The sequence below is a fragment of the Vicia villosa genome, unplaced genomic scaffold (assembly GCF_029867415.1).
Source record: "Vicia villosa cultivar HV-30 ecotype Madison, WI unplaced genomic scaffold, Vvil1.0 ctg.001425F_1_1, whole genome shotgun sequence".
In the NCBI taxonomy this organism is placed as follows: domain Eukaryota; kingdom Viridiplantae; phylum Streptophyta; class Magnoliopsida; order Fabales; family Fabaceae; genus Vicia; species Vicia villosa.
The window spans coordinates 275104-294108 of NW_026705615.1; the positions used below are offsets into that span (position 1 = coordinate 275104).

The 19005-nt window shown below is 35.6% G+C and overlaps 2 protein-coding genes across 2 annotated transcripts; one reads left to right on the forward strand and one right to left on the reverse strand.

Annotated features, from left to right (window-relative positions):
* Window positions 1-385: 385 nt before the first annotated feature.
* On the forward strand, window positions 386-11992 carry LOC131635103 (uncharacterized). The gene is made up of 5 exons (XM_058905715.1): window positions 386-491; window positions 3179-3289; window positions 3461-3676; window positions 11457-11651; window positions 11739-11992. Exons 1-5 carry the CDS (start codon window positions 386-388, stop codon window positions 11990-11992), a joined length of 882 nt encoding a protein of 293 aa, XP_058761698.1.
* A 355-nt stretch (window positions 11993-12347) lies between these two features.
* LOC131635098 (cyclin-U2-2-like) lies at window positions 12348-14104 on the reverse strand. Its single transcript, XM_058905706.1, has 2 exons — window positions 13515-14104; window positions 12348-12778 (listed from the first exon to the last, which is right to left on the reverse strand). The coding sequence occupies exons 1-2, from the start codon at window positions 14048-14050 to the stop codon at window positions 12511-12513; spliced, it is 804 nt and encodes a 267-aa protein (XP_058761689.1). The 5' UTR covers window positions 14051-14104; the 3' UTR covers window positions 12348-12510.
* Between the last annotated feature and the right edge of the window lie 4901 nt (window positions 14105-19005).

Consider the following 19005-nt stretch of genomic DNA (forward strand, 5'->3'; position numbering starts at 1 on the left):
GCGAAATGTCGAAGAAGGCCGGAGTGGAGAATCCGTGTTCCTTGCAGATGCTTGAATCGCGAAATAAACGCGAGAGGAATCCTTGGCTCAGGTGCGTCTCATTCTTTTTCTTTATGCTTTTTTTGAATCTTCTTCTTCTCTCCTCTGAGTTGCGATATGGCAGTTACTGCAGATGACGATGATTAATGATGAAGAAGATGATGGTAGGAGAGCTTGATTGTAGGGATTCTGATGGTTGACGAGCGATGAAGATTAAATCTGTGTAAAGCTTCTGCGGATTGCTGAGGGAGTTACGTGAATTGAAGATGATGAAGGAGTTGGAGCATGAGATAGATTGATGAAAGTGATGAAGGTGAAAGAATGGAGGCGAAGGTGAAGTGAGTGAATGGTTCGAGTGAAAACTGAAGGGGAATGGTTGAATGGTTCAGAAATGGTGATGGTGAATGCCTTATCAAATGATGGAGCAAGCTCTGATTTTATAGGAGTTGAAGGTTAGTTCACATCTCTGATCTTTTCTGTTCCCAATTCTGTTATATTCTGTTTAAGAGAACTTGCTGAGCTGGCTGATTCGGTTAGGTTAGTTACAATAGCTTGTTACTTCTGTTAGGTTCAGTTATGGGGTTATTTATATGTTAGTTATAGGCAGTTATTGAATGGAGAAAGTTTGTTAAGATTCTGTTAGTAGAAGTTAGGGAATTGGTAAAGGATAATTAGATGTTACTTCTGCAGGAGCTATACATGTATGCACTGAACTGAACTTTTTGTAGTAGCTTTGTTTGAATAAATGCTGAATCTTGGTTCTCTTTTATCTTGGCTGTTTGTTGAAGGATGAATTGCAGGGCTATGTAGGTTTGGTTGTTGACTGAGTGTATGCTGTTTTTTCTTCAGGTGATATGCTATGATACACTGCCACGTGAAACCAAGGATTCAACTATACATGATGATGAAGATCACCAAGGCTGATATCAAGACCAATTGCAAGTAGAAACGAATCCAGAAAAATCATTCAACTACTTTTCTTGTAACTGTTGTTGTTGTGTTTGTACAGCTTTAATCTTGGACCTGGACATGAAGAATTAATTGATGAACTTATGGCTATATGTTATCCAAAAAGGCCATGTTTCTTGAATTTGTGAAGCTGATAACATTTTCTTATATTTCTTTCAATTTCTTGTAATGAGTAAGACTTATGCTGACTTGTACTTGAATTTTTGTGATAAATTATGAATTTTTGGTAGGGACCTTTATGAATGTATAATTGACTTTTTGAGATAAACATTGATCTTCATGAAAGTTCTTTCCATTTGCGCTTCAATTTTCTAAAAGGAAACAACTTGAAACAACAGTGACGCTTATTGATCGAGATGGCTTTTGGTTCATAATTGAGTGAATGAAATAATGAGTGATATATTCTCGGACGCACTTTCAAATGAATTCCAAGTCTTTTTGTAAACCAATGGCACAAGGAAATAATGAAACTTGAATCGATGAATATGATGAACTTAGTGATCTTGTAGATTACATTTTAAGCAAACCGAAATGAATGAATTTTCCTTTTTTAGGATGCATTAGAGAACCTCGATCCAATATTCGATTGCAAATCCACCCTATATCTCTTCAAATTCAAACTCTCATACTCAGCAAAAAGGCCTCACGCTTCCCTTGCTTGAAACGCCATAATGATTAGAATTTAATTGTCATACTCACCCCAAACTGGATATGAAACCCTAAGCTTGTCAAATCCTTGATCCTATGCCTATTTCAATAATAAATGATGCATGACGTGTTAGATGACCTAAATGCAAATGAATGAGATATGTACGCCAATTAAAAATATAATTAGATGGGCAAATTTTGGGGTGCAACAGGTGGCAATTTTCTTTTTGTATAAATAGTCTTGTAGTAGCTATCATTAATAGTAGATCAACGCAAGTAGAAACAACAACTTTATTCTCTCTCTTAACCTTTTGCGCCGTTATTCTCTTTGTCATCATCTTTATTCATTGTGCACCAACAATTGGTATCTAGAGCTCCAGTTCCAAACACAGGGAAACACGAGTGAACGTGAGTTTGTGTGACTGTGTGATTGATTTTGTTTCTGGGAAACAAAGTTGTGTTGAATCACATTTTTCTTGGTTGTTTGTGGGTTGGGAAACATTGTGTGAGTGTGAGTGAAATCTTTTTGTCTACACAAGTTTAAAGATGAGTGGAAGCAACTTGAATACCAAACTTCCATTTCTTGATGGCAAAAATTGGAATAGATGGATGATTCAAATGCGTGTATTATTTGGTGCTCAAGATGTTCTAGATCTTGTCACTGAAGGATATGTTCCGGTTGCAGCGGATACAACAGAAGAACAAAGAGAAGCACAGAGAGAAACGAGGAAGAGAGATCAAAAGGTGTTGTTCTTTATCCATCAGTGTGTGGATGTGAATGTGTTTGAGAAGATTTCTGATGCTATGACGTCTAAGGAGGCGTGGGATATACTGGTCAGGTGTTACGGTGGTGACATATCAGTAAAGAAGGTGAAGGTTCAATCCCTGAGAAAGCAATATGAAAATCTCAACATGAAGAACAATGAGAAAGTTTCTGAGTATATCTCTAGAGTGATTGTGATCACTAATGAGATGAAGGCTTGTGGAGAAACTCTTTCTGAACAAGTAATCATAGAGAAGATATTGAGGCCACTTACTCCTCAATTTGATTATATTGTTGTATCTATTGAACATTCTAAAGATCTGGACACCATGAGAATAGAAGAGCTACAAAGTAGTCTAAAGGCGCAAGAGTTGCGTCTGACTGAAAGAACTTCTGAGAGGGAAGTTGAGCAAGCTCTGAAAGCTTCTTTTGTCAAGAAGGACCATAAGCTTAAAAAACATGGTAGGTCGCAGAAGTTAGAAGTCTTCTATTCTGATGAGGAGAAACATCAGAAGGCAAAGGAGAAGTATGACAAGAGAATGGTCCAGTGTTACTGTTATAATAGGTTTGACCACTTTGCTAAAGATTGTTGGTCAAACAAAGAAGAAGCAAAAATAGCCATAGGAGATTCTGATGATGAACATGTGCTATTAATGGCTTATGAATCTGATGAGGAACCTGTGAGTTTGTCGTTTTCTGATTCTGAAGGGGAAGAAGATAACTCTGAATATTCTGAAGGAGTATTTTTATATGATTCAGAATCAGAAGATGACTTTGAAGATTCTAGAGAAGAGTCAGAATCTGAGGTTTCTGAAAATAAGTCAGAGTTAGAAGATGATTCTGAAGCTGAAGACAAGTCAGAATCCGAAGGTGATTCTGAGTCTGAAGGAGAATCAGAAGATGAGTCAGAATCAGAAGAAGATTCTGCTTCTGAAGATGAGTCGGAACTTGAAAGTTCTGAAGAAGAGTTAGAGTCAGAAGATGAAGAATCTTCTGGAGACTCTGAAGATGAGTCAGATGGTGAATCTGATTCTGATCCAGATTTTGATGATGATCAAGAATATGGTGGTGGTCATGCTTCTGGAAGGGAAAACTCTGAAGACATAGGTTCTGGAGGACAAGATTCTAAAGATGATCATGTTTCTGGTGTTAATCATGACGTTGAAGGTGGAACTTCTGAAGGCGGAGCTTCTGAAGGTAGTCCAGCTTCTGACGGTGGTCATGATTCTGAAAGAAAAGATTATGAAGTTGTTGCAGGTTTTAAAGAAGCATAAGAAAGGAATTGGATAGACCTTGGATGACATTTATGATATTAGTTCGTCCATGTGTGTGCATAGGATCTCACTTGAAGATGTAGCAAAAGTAGTGAGGCAGCCCCATAACCTTTGGTTCCTTGATTTTATGAAAGATGAGAGCACCTTCACATGCCCATTTGACACTTTTACTTTTAAAAGAACATTCTTTGATCCTGGAATAAAAGGTGAAGGCATTAATAAAAATTTCAAGTTAAATGGACATTACCCAAAGCTACTCCATCATAGCCCCACTTTGGAAGAAGAGAATGTAGAAGATCTCTCTTTGGGAAAGGCTGCTCATGTGATCACATATCCTCCTTGACTACTCGGTTGTGTTCTTTCCTTTCTCTCACTCTTATTTTATATTAATGTTCTTTCATTGAGAACAATGTATGTCTTAAGTGTGGGGGAGAGAATCATTTATTTGTTTTGTTTTCTTTCAATTTTTTTTAGTTTTTGTTTTGTTTTCAGTACTTAAAAAAAATGTATCTTTTTGAAAGTTTTGGGTTATAGATTAATCTGAGGTTAGTTGTGGAGACTTGAAAAAAAAATCAAGATCGGTATCGTTTTAACACCGTAAGTCTCCTGCATATGGAAATTGATTTGAATTTTTTATTATGTTTTAGCCTTAAATTCTCATTCTCTAATAGCTCTTGAGTAGTTTATCTTTGCAGTCGGCACCATCTCAACTACAATTGGGGAATAAAAGGGGTATACTACTTAGGTACCAGAACCCCATGCAAAAAAGGATCAGAGTCACTAACCGGTAGCCTTACTATGAGTGTGTGGAGATATCATGCTTAATGTGATTGCGCCAGAATGAAAAAGAGTAAAAAAGAGGATGATTAAGTTAGGTTTTGGCATAATAACATTATTCGAAGTGGTTTGTGTGTTTAGGAGGCTTATGACCGCACAATTGCGGATTTGTGTTCCTACGATATCCTTAGTGTGCAAGATTAATACCTATTGATGAAATCTTAACCGCGGAAGAGTTTGTAGCCCAGAATGAGTAAATATTGCTGGGTGTTTCTTTTGAGTTTTAATTTTATTTTGCTCGGAGTGCAAAAGTTCAAGTGTGGGGGAATTTGATCAGTGCATTTTAATGAACATTCTCCTATGTTTGTTCTTAAGCATTTCTTTGATTTTCTTTGTTTACTTTTATGTTTTATAATGTTTTTCTAATTTAGTTTATTTTTGGTTTAATTTGATTTTCGCACTTTATTTTCAGCATTAGTAGTCTGCACTAAAATGATCATAACTGGAGTTTTGGGAATCCGATTGAGGCGTTCTAATAATCTCCGGAAAGCTAAGAGAAAGAGCTACAACTTTCATGTTGGAGTCAAAGTCAGATTCGGAGCCTATAATTCCCAGATTTGCATTTGAAGCTGCAGCACTATTTTATTTTCAGTTGTTGGGTCGTTATGTAGTGGGCCTGGGTTTTGTAATTTGACCCAGTTGGGTCATAAACCAATTGTTTTGTTCTCTCTATTACCTAGAAGCCGTGGTACTGTTCATGTGATTCACTATTCACGGTTTTGTTTCCAAACTTTTGCTCTGTACGCTTGAATGGAGAACTAAACATCCAGAGTCGATCTACTGTAATCGAATTCCAAAAGCTTTGAGATTTTTATTTTATCAATTCAATTTTGTTTCTCTTTCAATTATATTCTATGAATTTGCATTTGCTTAATCTGTTATTTCGTGGAATATTTTGATTAATTTCGTATGATTGTATTCCTAACTGTTAATCGTTGTTTACGTCGCTTCGTCGTTAAATTGCGTTTCTATATCGTGTTTGCTTAATTCGCGATTGTATTAATCCGTTTGCTTAATTCGGAATAGGAATCCAGTCTATTTAATATCTTTTGCGCTTGTCAATTGGTATTGGAATCGAATAGAGATCGAAGCCGCTTAGGGAATTGGTAAGGTAGAAACCTGTGATAAGCCGGAACCGAAAACAGTAGATTGGCTTAATTTTATAATCACTTTTTCAAAACAGCTTATTTCATTAATCGCTTTTGATAATCACTTTTTCTATAAATCGAACCTGAACCAAACCCCCCATCGATTTTGATTAGTTGATAATAAACAAGAATCCTTGAGACGATATTCGAGTCAATTGTCGTTGTACTACGTTTTACAAAATACTCGTTTTTGATCCGCGCGCGACAGCGGATCATGATGCATCTGGTATTCAATGTTATTATTGTAAGGATGAGGGTTATGAAAGTGCAAGAAACACAAGAAAGGGGGTTCGAATTGGGTTTTACCAAATATAATCTTTTCGTAACTCAAAATACAAGGTTAAAAAGAGAATAAAAGTAAATAACACGGTTATTTATATCCTAGTTCACTGTTAACGAAGTTACTCCAGTCCACCCACCAAGGTGATTTTGCCTTGTCAACAAGGACTTAATCCACTATAATCCAACTGATTACAGACAACCACAATAAGCTTATGATCAACCTTGCTGACAATCCCAACAAGTTCAGCTGATCCTTATCGTGAAACCACTATGACCGCAACCAAAATCTTTTTGAGAATTCTAACCATCACTTAGTCCCCCAAGGCATCCATTTACCAACGCTGACTACAAGTGTGTATATAAAGATGCTTCTAATAAGAAGATTACACAATGTTTAAGTACAACAACACAAAAGTGTTTAAAGTAATATACGAACAAAAGCTCCTTGCTAAAAAGACTAAACTATACAAAAAAATTCTCTAATAGAGTTTGTACAGTGCTTTGGTGTAGTTTTGCAGAACTGATTTGTTTATTTCAAATTCTTTCAATGGCTTCTTTTATAAAGAAAGATATATCCGTTGGAGGGCAGAATAGAAAATGCAAAGTACAACTGTAAAGTCTCCAATAGTCATGGTGAGAATGATAGATAACAAGTACATGTTAGACTGTCCTTACGCCATATAAAAATAGAGGTCACAATTTACGTTAGTACTTTTATTCTTACTATCACACGCAAGTTGTTATTGATCTTCTTATTCTTTAGAGGCTTCTGATGTAAGTTGATTGAAGCATGTTGTAGAAGGATCACAAATTGAATTTTCTGAACCTAAGTCTTTGATTCTTTAAAACCTATTCAGCAGAACCTTGTCTTCAAAGTCTTCAGCATTTGATCTTCATATGAGATGTCTTCAAATCTTCAGAACTTGTTCACCAGAACCTCGTCTTCAGCATCTTCAGAACATGGGACACAGAAGCAAAGATTTAGAAGGCCTCCAAAGCTTCCTTACAAAAGTCACGATCATAAACTCTTGTACTAACGTTTCTTAGAACCGTTGCAGAAGTAGCATTCCAGTATCTTGACTTCCATTGTAACACAGAACAATTATTCTTCTAGAGTATTGAGTTCAAAACCTGATGACGTCACACGTCTTCTTACTAGATTCATAACCTGCAACACAAAAGCTACACACTAGAAAGAAACTGTTAGTGTAATAACTGTTCTTTAAGATAACATGTAAAGTTATAATCAAAACGTAAGGCCAGATGCAGAACCAATCTTGTTCTTACAATGTCTCTCTTTTTGATGATGACAAAATCATGTATTTTGATAGAAAAATTTATACAGGGTAATCACCATTAAAACTCAAATTCTAAAAAAGCTAACCAGCTCCGCCTAAATTTGTTAATACTTAAAATTCATTTATGCTTGTTCAGAATCTCCCCCTAAGATCGAGACTCGCAAAATAAATTTTGAATTACATAATGAAATATAGAGAAGGAATACTTCCCCATTGACGTCTCATCAGAGTCTAAATAGAGTTGTTTGGTCTTCATCTCAGAGCCTAGCATACTTTCAGAACACTATGAGTATAACATGTTTAGAAACTATCTTGATGCTTCGCATCAAACATCAGAACTATAATGTTGGTTCTCCCATAAGCTTGATTACACACCAGAAGGTGTCAAGCATCATGTCATCAGAAGGTTCAGCACCTCAATCATTGCCTGACTGACCATGTCTTAGATAATGTTTTTTGATCATGTCTTTTGACCATGTCTTTTGACCATATCTTAGACCATGTCTTAGGATACGTCTTCTGACCATGTCTTAGATCACGTGTTTAGACCATGTCTTTAGAACATGTCTTCTTACCATGTCTTCAAAAGGTTCACAATCTTTGAATGATGTCAAAAAGAGAGCAGACTTACTACACCTCTAGAAAATTCTCAACTTCTAAAGTATCAGAGTCTGGTCCATCAGAACCTTGGTTACAAAACTTTCGGACAGTTTACAACTTCTGAACAACTTCATGAAATAGAAAAAACTTTGCTAGAGCACACATTGACATTCTTTGAGATAGTTCTCAACTTCTGAATAATGCTTAGTCACATATTACCCTTGACATGCTTCTAGAAAGTTCACAACTTCTGAAGCGTTAGAGTCTAATAAACATACTTTCATAAAGTTCTCAACTTATGAACAATAGGAGTTATCAACAGATGATTACCTACCTTACTTTTAGACAGTTCACAACTTCTGAACAATGAAAGGTATCCGAGCTTGATTTAACCATATTTTTTAGAAAGTTCACAACTTCTAAAACATACGTTGTATCAAAGCACACATGCATTGAATCAGAGCGAAGGTTAACAACCTCTTTTCTCAGAAAGTTTATAACTTCTGAACACATCACAGTTTCAGAACAGAAATAACTTCTTTGAAGAATTAGAATATCAAAGTTCAAAATTTATTAGAGCAAGATTCGTTTTAGAAATTTCACAACTTCTAACGAATATTTTCATTCATATGCTTTAGCTCATCAGAGCATTCTCAATGCATCCTGATCTCAACTACGTCTTCTAACGCCAAATCCTTGGATCTTTTGATGTCAGATGGTCTTATACCAAATGATGATCTTCTAATAGCTAACCAAATAACCTATCTATGAAAACTCTCTTACAATCAAAGTGATTGCAAGACTATCAACAACTCAATCACGTTCAAAAACAATTTCCTGAAATTTATTACAAATCAATCGCTCAATCAATGTGCTTAATAATTTTATTATGGAAATTTAAATGCAAGAGATAAAGAGATCAAGAGAGAGCACACAAGGAGTTATTTAGGCAGTTCACCGATCGGCCTCGCTACGACTACGTCTGCCCCCAATTCCAATTTGAAATTGAGATAAATTTCTTACTATGCAAATATATTTTTTTACAAGAGAATTGAAACAACTCAAACATATAAACCCTAAGTTTGTTGTTGACCATTGCAATGTCTCTCCCCTTGATCTTGAGCTCGACCAAGTTGCTTGTTAACTCGACTAAGTTTGTTGTTAAGGTTTTTCTAAGTTTTGACATTATGCAAAAGATCTAATGGACAAGTGCACTCAAAATTAGTGGTTCGACGAATAAAAATATAATATTTGACCCTTCGACGTAAGAATGAAGGTTTCTTCTTGAAGTTTGTAGGAATCAAAAATTGACTCCTACAGACGACGCCATTGTTCTACAAGGAACCAGAAATGTGAGATGGATTAGTTATTGGACTTTTGATACGGTGCACGGAGCTTTTCGATGTGGTGGTGTGAGAGTGTGTGTGCAATGTTAACACTCCAATGTCTAAGTCAACGAGAGAATGAAAAATATTGAGTAGTGAAAATGTATTTGAATTACATGTAAAGTGGCGCATTCTCTCTTTATATAACAAATGCAGTTATAACTGTTTCATGTAAAATGCAACATATCATATTGGAGACTGTTTGATTAATCTAAAAGATGTTGGATGAGCTCGGGACTGAAATTGTATGGGCTCGAGAGTAAAAAGATCCATATTTGTTTCTTATATGTATCCTTCAATAATATTTGATATTTAGTCTCTTTTATTGAATCTTTTGGGCGGTCAAGATGATAAAATATTAACCATATCTCTTAGAACATTGTAAAAAAACCCTAATAAAATGGTAAACAGTTCATGGAATGTACATTTATACATTGAAAAGAGAAGAAAAAAAGACACACAAATCTTTAGAGAAAATATACTCGAAGTACCTAAACATAACAAATTTGAGGAAGGATAAAAAACACAACAAAAGTACCAACAAGTTGGAGACGGCAAGTGAAGTGCATGTTTGGATATAAAGTGAAAGTTTTTAGAATCATGATAATATTGTAGAGTAATTCAATTCTCTGAAGTTGTTGTTAATCAGAAGAAGATGCTTCTGATGTTCTGGTGTTGCTCAGAAGCAGTAGAGCTTCTGAGGTTGATTAGCTAGAAGTTGTTGTTAGTCAGAAGCAGTAAAGCTTCTGAGGTTGTTAGTCAGAAGCAGATGCTTCTGATGTTCTGGAGTTGAGTTTGTTAGCGCAGCTGTTAAGTTTAGTTAGTAAGGGTACTTTAGTATTTTGTAGTATTGTACTGTTTGTCCCCTAAACTTGTTCACTAAGTTTAGGTTTTAGGGCTGAGGTGGCAATTTTCTTTTTGTATAAATAGTCTTGTAGTAGCTATCATTAATAGTAGATCAACGCAAGTAGAAACAACAACTTTATTCTCTCTCTTAACCTTTTGCGCCGTTATTCTCTTTGTCATCATCTTTATTCATTGTGCACCAACAATTGGTATCTAGAGCTCCAGTTCCAAACACAGGGAAACACGAGTGAACGTGAGTTTGTGTGACTGTGTGATTGATTTTGTTTCTGGGAAACAAAGTTGTGTTGAATCACATTTTTCTTGGTTGTTTGTGGGTTGGGAAACATTGTGTGAGTGTGAGTGAAATCTTTTTGTCTACACAAGTTTAAAGATGAGTGGAAGCAACTTGAATACCAAACTTCCATTTCTTGATGGCAAAAATTGGAATAGATGGATGATTCAAATGCGTGTATTATTTGGTGCTCAAGATGTTCTAGATCTTGTCACTGAAGGATATGTTCCGGTTGCAGCGGATACAACAGAAGAACAAAGAGAAGCACAGAGAGAAACGAGGAAGAGAGATCAAAAGGTGTTGTTCTTTATCCATCAGTGTGTGGATGTGAATGTGTTTGAGAAGATTTCTGATGCTATGACGTCTAAGGAGGCGTGGGATATACTGGTCAGGTGTTACGGTGGTGACATATCAGTAAAGAAGGTGAAGGTTCAATCCCTGAGAAAGCAATATGAAAATCTCAACATGAAGAACAATGAGAAAGTTTCTGAGTATATCTCTAGAGTGATTGTGATCACTAATGAGATGAAGGCTTGTGGAGAAACTCTTTCTGAACAAGTAATCATAGAGAAGATATTGAGGCCACTTACTCCTCAATTTGATTATATTGTTGTATCTATTGAACATTCTAAAGATCTGGACACCATGAGAATAGAAGAGCTACAAAGTAGTCTAAAGGCGCAAGAGTTGCGTCTGACTGAAAGAACTTCTGAGAGGGAAGTTGAGCAAGCTCTGAAAGCTTCTTTTGTCAAGAAGGACCATAAGCTTAAAAAACATGGTAGGTCGCAGAAGTTAGAAGTCTTCTATTCTGATGAGGAGAAACATCAGAAGGCAAAGGAGAAGTATGACAAGAGAATGGTTCAGTGTTACTGTTATAATAGGTTTGACCACTTTGCTAAAGATTGTTGGTCAAACAAAGAAGAAGCAAAAATAGCCAGAGGAGATTCTGATGATGAACATGTGCTATTAATGGCTTATGAATCTGATGAGGAACCTGTGAGTTTGTCGTTTTCTGATTCTGAAGGGGAAGAAGATAACTCTGAATATTCTGAAGGAGTATTTTTATATGATTCAGAATCAGAAGATGACTTTGAAGATTCTAGAGAAGAGTCAGAATCTGAGGTTTCTGAAAATAAGTCAGAGTTAGAAGATGATTCTGAAGCTGAAGACAAGTCAGAATCCGAAGGTGATTCTGAGTCTGAAGGAGAATCAGAAGATGAGTCAGAATCAGAAGAAGATTCTGCTTTTGAAGATGAGTCGGAACTTGAAAGTTCTGAAGAAGAGTTAGAGTCAGAAGATGAAGAATCTTCTGGAGACTCTGAAGATGAGTCAGATGGTGAATCTGATTCTGATCCAGATTTTGATGATGATCAAGAATATGGTGGTGGTCATGCTTCTGGAAGGGAAAACTCTGAAGACATAGGTTCTGGAGGACAAGATTCTAAAGATGATCATGTTTCTGGTGTTAATCATGACGTTGAAGGTGGAACTTCTGAAGGCGGAGCTTCTGAAGGTAGTCCAGCTTCTGACGGTGGTCATGATTCTGAAAGAAAAGATGCTTCTGATGTTCTAGTGTTGCTCAGAAGCAGTAGAGCTTCTGAGGTTGATTAGCTAGAAGTTGTTGTTAGTCAGAAGCAGTAAAGCTTCTGAGGTTGTTAGTCAGAAGCAGATGCTTCTGATGTTCTGGAGTTGAGTTTGTTAGCGTAGCTGTTAAGTTTAGTTAGTAAGGGTACTTTAGTATTTTGTAGTATTGTACTGTATGTACCCTAAACTTGTTCACTAAGTTTAGGTTTTAGGGCTGAGGTGGCAATTTGCTTTTTGTATAAATAGTCTTGTAGTAGCTATCATTAATAGTAGATCAACGCAAGTAGAAACAACAACTTTATTCTCTCTCATTAACCTTTTGCGCCGTTATTTTTTTTTTGTCATCATCTTTATTCATTGTGCACCAATAGATAAATCATTGTAACTTTTTTTTTTTTTACTTTGCAAGCTTTTACATATTCAAATATACACCAAGTAAGTCTCTCACAATATAGACAATCTAAGATTGAAATAACCTCCTAGAAATGTGTCTAAATTTAATATCCAACAACATAGTAAAACAAATTTTAAAATCATTAGTTAAATTACAACATAACACGAGGAATCTGTGTGTAACCCGTAATTTCTTTCCTATGTCTTGCTTTGATTTCTTCTGCACACCTTAATGTCTTCTCAATATGGTACCCTCCCCCAATTCCAACCTCTCTCTCTAAATGACAACAATAACTCTCAAAAACACTCACATTTACATGTAATTTGAATCCCATCATGAACAGAAATTCAAGCTCCAACTTGTTTAGCTCAATAGTTGTTAATCCACCAACTCTTCCAAAGTATGAATTTCTATAGTTCCTGTCATCAAACCAAACAAATTGTCTCTATTAGTTTTTATCTCTTAGATCCCCGTCAAATTTTTTATTATCTAATTTAAAATTGAATTCGAATCCAAAATTTCTGATTAAATCGAAAGAGATTCTTACCATCTTATTAATATTTTATTGATTTGTAACAACATTTTTTTCATGTACAAACTTTTAAAATCATATATAATTTTGTACATCAAAGTAAAATTAGAAAATAAAAATATTTTTTTTCTCAAATGTAACATATGCTCTTGATTTTCTTAAAAAATTGTCCCTTTCTTAAGTTGTTAGCAAGTAGTATCAATGACTGAGATTGACATAACCAAACTTGTTTTCAACTAACAAACTTTTTATTTATTCATCACCTGTCAACGCTTTGGTAATAAATATATTGAAAAGTGTTATTAATATCATTTTAAATAGTAATAGTAAACAATAATTTTCTAATCTTCTATTTTTTAAAATACAAACACACCTAATATCTAAATATTTAAATATTGAAAGTTAAAAGCACTAAAAATAAAATAAAAAAATTAATAACTAAATTCAGATAATTTAATGTATACTTAAAAGGGAGCTAATTTGATATATATACTTAATAAACATTAGACGCTCCTTTAGCGAATATGCGATATTTCACTTATTCACCATTAAATAATTAAATTTAACCACTGATTACTTTTAAAAACAAGATATAGAAACATAAAAAAGGAGAAGAAACTTACAAGTCTTCAACATATTTGGAAGCCACCATGATAGTTGTAATGAGAAGTCTATGAACATTTCTAGCATTGATTCTAAATCCAGGATTGATCTGACAAAACCTATCAATATAAACATAAGCCACAACATAAACCGAAGATCCTGCTTTAGTGTACCTAAAAATTCTCTCTAAATAAGATTGGATTGACAAATCTGGGATCTCTCTACAATCAAAGATGTTTGTACTAGTTGCTCTAGACAAAGACTTAGAACAATTTTTCACTATTCTCTTTGTTCTTGCCATGTTTCTCTCAATTAATGAAGCAAGAACATTTATCACTAATGGAGTGCTAGAATCTTGTTGGTGTGAAAAGGAGTATAAATCTGAATGAAGCTTTCTTGGGGAGATTGTCATAGAAGAAGAACCCATTTTCAAGTAGTAAGTGATTGTGGGGTTTGTTTGTGTAGAAGAGTTATGGAAATGGCATTTATATATAATAAAGTTTTGGTGTTTGAAGAGATGAATAAAGAAAGAGGATATGAAATTGGTTTTTGACATATGGAAGGTGAGTGGAAGGTTGAATGGTTATAAAGATGAAACTTAAGATATTGATTGTCTATGCAAAGTACATACATTGCCAGCTATGGTATTTGCATGTAGAAAAATAGGGGGGAAAACATGTGTTTGTCTTTATGTGGTTAAGAAAATATTTTAATGGGTTTCAGTGAAAGTTTACATGGTTGCTAACCTTTATTTTATTGCATGAGTGAGGTATTATTTTAGGTTTCATATAAGTGTCGATACACCTTAAACAAGGTTCCATAACCTTTAAAAAATCAATGTATTTACTAATAGACACTTCTTTAATAACTTAAATAAGGACTTGAAGCCTATAAGTATAAGTATGGGAAAATAAACTATTGTAAATATTGTCTAATCTAATATAAGTATAAGACACTAAAAATAAATTATAAATTTTTGTAAAATAAGTGTTTTTTAATAAAGTAATAATGATGTTTTATTAAGACATTCAATTGATAAGTGATGATTGTTAGAAGGAGTCACTTAGAAGATTGAAATGTGTTATTGGAAAACTTGTCTCGACAATTTAACGGCTTTTGTTTCGGATAGACACAGTTCGGATGGAGTTCTTGTGGTGAACGAGATGTTGGATCTTGCTAAGAGATATAAAAGAAGTTGTGTAGTGTTAAAAGTTGATTTTGAAAAGGCATATGATCGTGTTAGTTGGAATTTTATGCGAAATATTTTGATCTGAATGGGGTTTGGAGCTAGATGGATGAGATGGATGGAATGTTGCATTTTTTCCAATACTATGTTGGTTCTTATCAATAGAAGCACCACTAAAGAATTCAAAGTGGAGAAGGGTTTTCGTCAAGGTATCCGTTGTCTCCTTTTTTATTTGTTTTGGTCATGGAGGTTCTTACGGCTCTAATGAGGAAGGTTAAAGAGATAGGTGAATTCTCGGGTTTTAAGGTGAACGATAATGTGGAAGTTGATATGCTTCAATTTGCAGATGACACAATTATATTTTCGGAGGGAGATACCGCTAATTTATGGAGTATGAAAGCACTACGCCGTTCAAGGGCTTTAAAAGCGCTTTTATTGGCCTTTAACAGCGCTTTAAAGCGCTGCCAAAGCCAGCGCTGCTATAGGCTACGAAAGCGCTTTTAAAAGCGCTCTGGTAGGCCCCCCTATAAGAGCGCTTTTCTGGAAAAAGCGCTCTTGTAGGCCCCCCTTTAAGAGCGCTTTTCAGGAAAAAGCGCTCTGGTAGGCACCCCTATAAGAGCGCTTTTTTCAAAAGCGCTTTCGTATGTTGCGTTTTTTTTTTTTATGCTTTTTATTATTTCTAAACCTGCACTTTTTGGCAGCAATATTTTAGAACCTGTAATTTACTATTTTTTGGCAGTATTTTTTCATGAACCTATAATTTATCATTTCAAATCGATATATACCATTATAATCGATATCGATTATATACAAAAAAAGTATTATATTATATACCATTAATGTAAATCAAAATACATATATACATATTTCTAAACCAAAACAACTAAACCAATTCACATATTTCTAAACCAAAACAACTAAATGGGAAACAACTTCCGAGTTCTTATGCAACCAATGTACGCTTCCTGTATTATCTGGAGCTATGTTGTATTGATGCTTTAGTGGAGAACCAGTAGTCACCTGAGCTATGTTGTATTGTGTCACAGAATATGAATCAAATAACTGTACCCCGAACGATCCTGCCACAGAAGACGACTTCGGGGTACATTACTTGATTCATATTCTGTGGAACATAATCGGAAGGGGCACATTGTGTTCTATCCTTTACCAATCCATCCACTGTTTGAAGCTCAACCTACAATAGAAAAACGTGATTATTTACACAACATTCACATTAAACTTAGAAGTAAACTTTGAAGCTCAACCTACAATAGAAAAACGTAATTAGTGTTAACCGCAAATATCACATTCACTCAGAAAAGCCCAATCTATCCTCCATAGCCTGAAAAAACCATCAAAAAAGGCCAAACACTAAAACAATATGTTCAACAGAAAATATAACCAACAAAACACAAATCAGAAACCAACCAACCGGGGTTTTGTTAACCGCAAATAGAATCTGCCCTAACTCAGATTTTAATTCCGAAAAGAATTCTTCGTTTAATCTGCATAACAAAACACTCCATCACAACAGAATTATTCGGATCTTTGATAGAATTTTTTATAGCTTTCAAACAGAAGATATCAGTTTCAGTCCCATAGCTTATACCAGAACTAATCAGCAACAAGAAACTAACAAAAACATGATAACTGAAAATCCAGCTACTCAGAACAACCATCATCTTCATCAAAATCATAAACACAAACCTAAAAGTAGTAATCCAGAAACCTCATTCATCAGTTTCCATAGCACTAAAAACAATTCTCCTAAGAACACACCCTGAAAAAATAAATAAAAATAACAGAAACACAGTTCAGAACTTCACACAGACCAAGTCAATTAGTCAACCATAAAAAAAAGAGCAAGTCAATAAAAAACCTTAATTTAGAACAAAACTAACACAACCATGACATAAAGGAAACTAAATCATCAAAAACATGAGAAACCCATCAATGTAAAATACACATATATGAATGAAAAAAACATAAATTATCGATTTTTCACATAAAGACTAAAAGACCCACCTGGGTTTTTCACAACCCAATGAAGCTTAGATGAAAATTTCCTATACCCAGAAGATAATTCAAAAAGTAAAGAGAGAAATAAATATAAAGTTAGAAACTTTGAGATAAGAAACGGAGAAGGAAGTTACCTGAAGATGATAATTGTGATAGATTTGTTGTGAAGAAAGAAGCGGACGAACGGAGATTCACGTCAGACAAAGAGAACGAAATCGAAAGAGGGTTTAAGTCACCGGTGATTGATCGGAGAAGAAGAGGAAGACGATCAAAGGAAGAGAGAAGCCGCCACAGTTTTGTTGAAGATGAAGGGCGTCGTTCTTGTGTTGAGGAAAAGAAAAGAACGTGTTTTGACCAACACAAACCCTATTTTTATTCTGTTAGTTAATTAATTTTATTTTAATGAGGGCTACAAGAGCGCTTTTCAGAAGCGCTTTCATAGGCCACTCTATACCAGCGCTTTCTCTTTAAAAGCGCTTTCGTAACCCCCCCTTTAAGAGCGCTTTCAAAAGCGCTTTCATATCCACCCCCTATAAGACCCCTATAAGAGCGCTTTTGAAAAGCGCTGTCATAACCCACCCTTTAAGAGCGCTTTTGGAAAGCGCTTTCATACCCACCTCCTATAAGAGCGCTTTTGAAAAGCGCTTTCATTGCCCCCCCTTTAAGAGCGCTTTTCTAGCGTGTTTTTTTATTTTGTTTTTAACCAAACCTACGAAAGCGCTTTTGTGAATAAGCGCTGTTGTAGGTGCGCTTTTAAAAGCCAATTTTGGCGTAGTGAAGCCATCTTAAGGGGTTTTGAGTTAATGTCGGGGTTGAGGATAAATTTTCATAAGAGTAATCTTTATGGAATCAACGTTGGAGATTGGTTTTTAGAAGCGGCGTCGACTTTTCTCTCTTGCAAAGTGGGAGCTTTTTCGTTCAAATTCCTTGGTGTTAAAGTGGGTGGCAATCCGAGGATTCTTTCGATGTGGAAAGATTTAATTTCGTTCTTTAGAAAGAGGTTGGCCGGTTGGAAGGGAAGGAATCTTAGTATAGCGGGTCGTGTAGTTTTGATTAATTCGGAGCTTAATGCTGTTCTTATATTTGCATTATCTTCCTACAAGGCTCCGTAGAAGGTGCTTAATGAGATTCGGTCAATTCAAAGCAATTTTCTTTGGGGTGGGGGAGATCTAAAAAGGACGATACATTGGGTGAGGTGGGACACCATGTGCGAACCTAAAGAGGAAGGAGGATTAGGCGTCAAAAATGTGGAGATCATGAATGCGGCGTTACTTAGTAAATGGAAGTGGGGGATTTTATCCGAAGATGAAGGGGTGTGGCATGGAATTCTTAAAGCAAGGTACGAAAATGTGAAACTCAAAGTGCTAATTGGTGATAAATTCGTGTGGGAAAGAAAGATTCCATATGGTGGAGAGATATTTTGCTTTCCGATAATTACGAGTTATTTCCCAGTAATCATTTCACGGGGGCGGTTGATTGTATTGTGGGGAACGAAGAGGATATACCATTTTGGTACGCTTGCTGGATGGACCAGCAGCTAGTCATGGAAGCGTTCCCGGAGATGCTCCAGGCGGCTTCAAATCATTTCCACGCCATTGCTAACTGCGGTTTTTTTACCACTGAGGGTTGGAACTGGGACTGGCAGCGGCTGTTGACAGTGGACAGCGCTGTTCCCAGGTTTCTGGTGCAGGATTTTGGCCTACTGTTGCAACAACGACATCCGCAGGCTACTGTCAAGGACAGGTTCGCTTGGAGATGAATATGACGGTGAGTTCTCCGTTAATTCTTGTTATGATCGTTTTAAGGCCAATCTTTCAGGCCCTTCTTTAAATCCGGTGTTGGTTAAAGCTTTGAATTCGTTGTGGAAGGTTAAAGTTCCGTCCAAAATTCTATTTTTTGATTTGCGCACGATACATAACAGAATGTCAACTAAAGATCAATCGTACAAGAGAGGAATTCTGGTGGATATTAATGACTTAATTTGTGTCATGTGTATGACGGAGGAGGAAACTCTTACGCATTTATTTGGGGATTGCGAGGTAACATCGCGCATATGGAGGAAGTGTTTCCTTGGATAGGTCATATTCCGGGTTTGTCTTTCGACGAGTTTGTTTCGCTTTTCTTCTTTTGTGAAAAAGTGAAGTGTGTTGCTAAAAAGATGATTGTGGAGGTGATTTGGTTAGCTACGGCTTAGTGTTTATGGATGAAGCGTAATGCAATTATTTTCAAGAATGAGCTTTTTAGTTTCAATGAGTGTATGTCGGATATAATCCTTTTCTCTTGGAATTGGCTTTTATCTTATTAAA

What these genes read in the sequence shown, in the direction of transcription:
- LOC131635098 (XM_058905706.1), bottom strand. Translation starts at nt 14,050, where the DNA reads ATGTCAAAAACCAATTTCATATCCTCTTTCTTTATTCATCTCTTCAAA. An exon ending in TCCAAATATGTTGAAGACTT is followed by an intron (nt 12,779 to 13,514) that starts GTAAGTTTCTTC and finishes GTTTGATGACAG; the next exon opens with GAACTATAGAAATTCATACT.
- LOC131635103 (XM_058905715.1), top strand. Translation starts at nt 386, where the DNA reads ATGGTTCGAGTGAAAACTGAAGGGGAATGGTTGAATGGTTCAGAAATG. An exon ending in TGATTTTATAGGAGTTGAAG is followed by an intron (nt 492 to 3,178) that starts GTTAGTTCACAT and finishes TATATGATTCAG; the next exon opens with AATCAGAAGATGACTTTGAA. An exon ending in AGATTATGAAGTTGTTGCAG is followed by an intron (nt 3,677 to 11,456) that starts GTTTTAAAGAAG and finishes TATATGATTCAG; the next exon opens with AATCAGAAGATGACTTTGAA.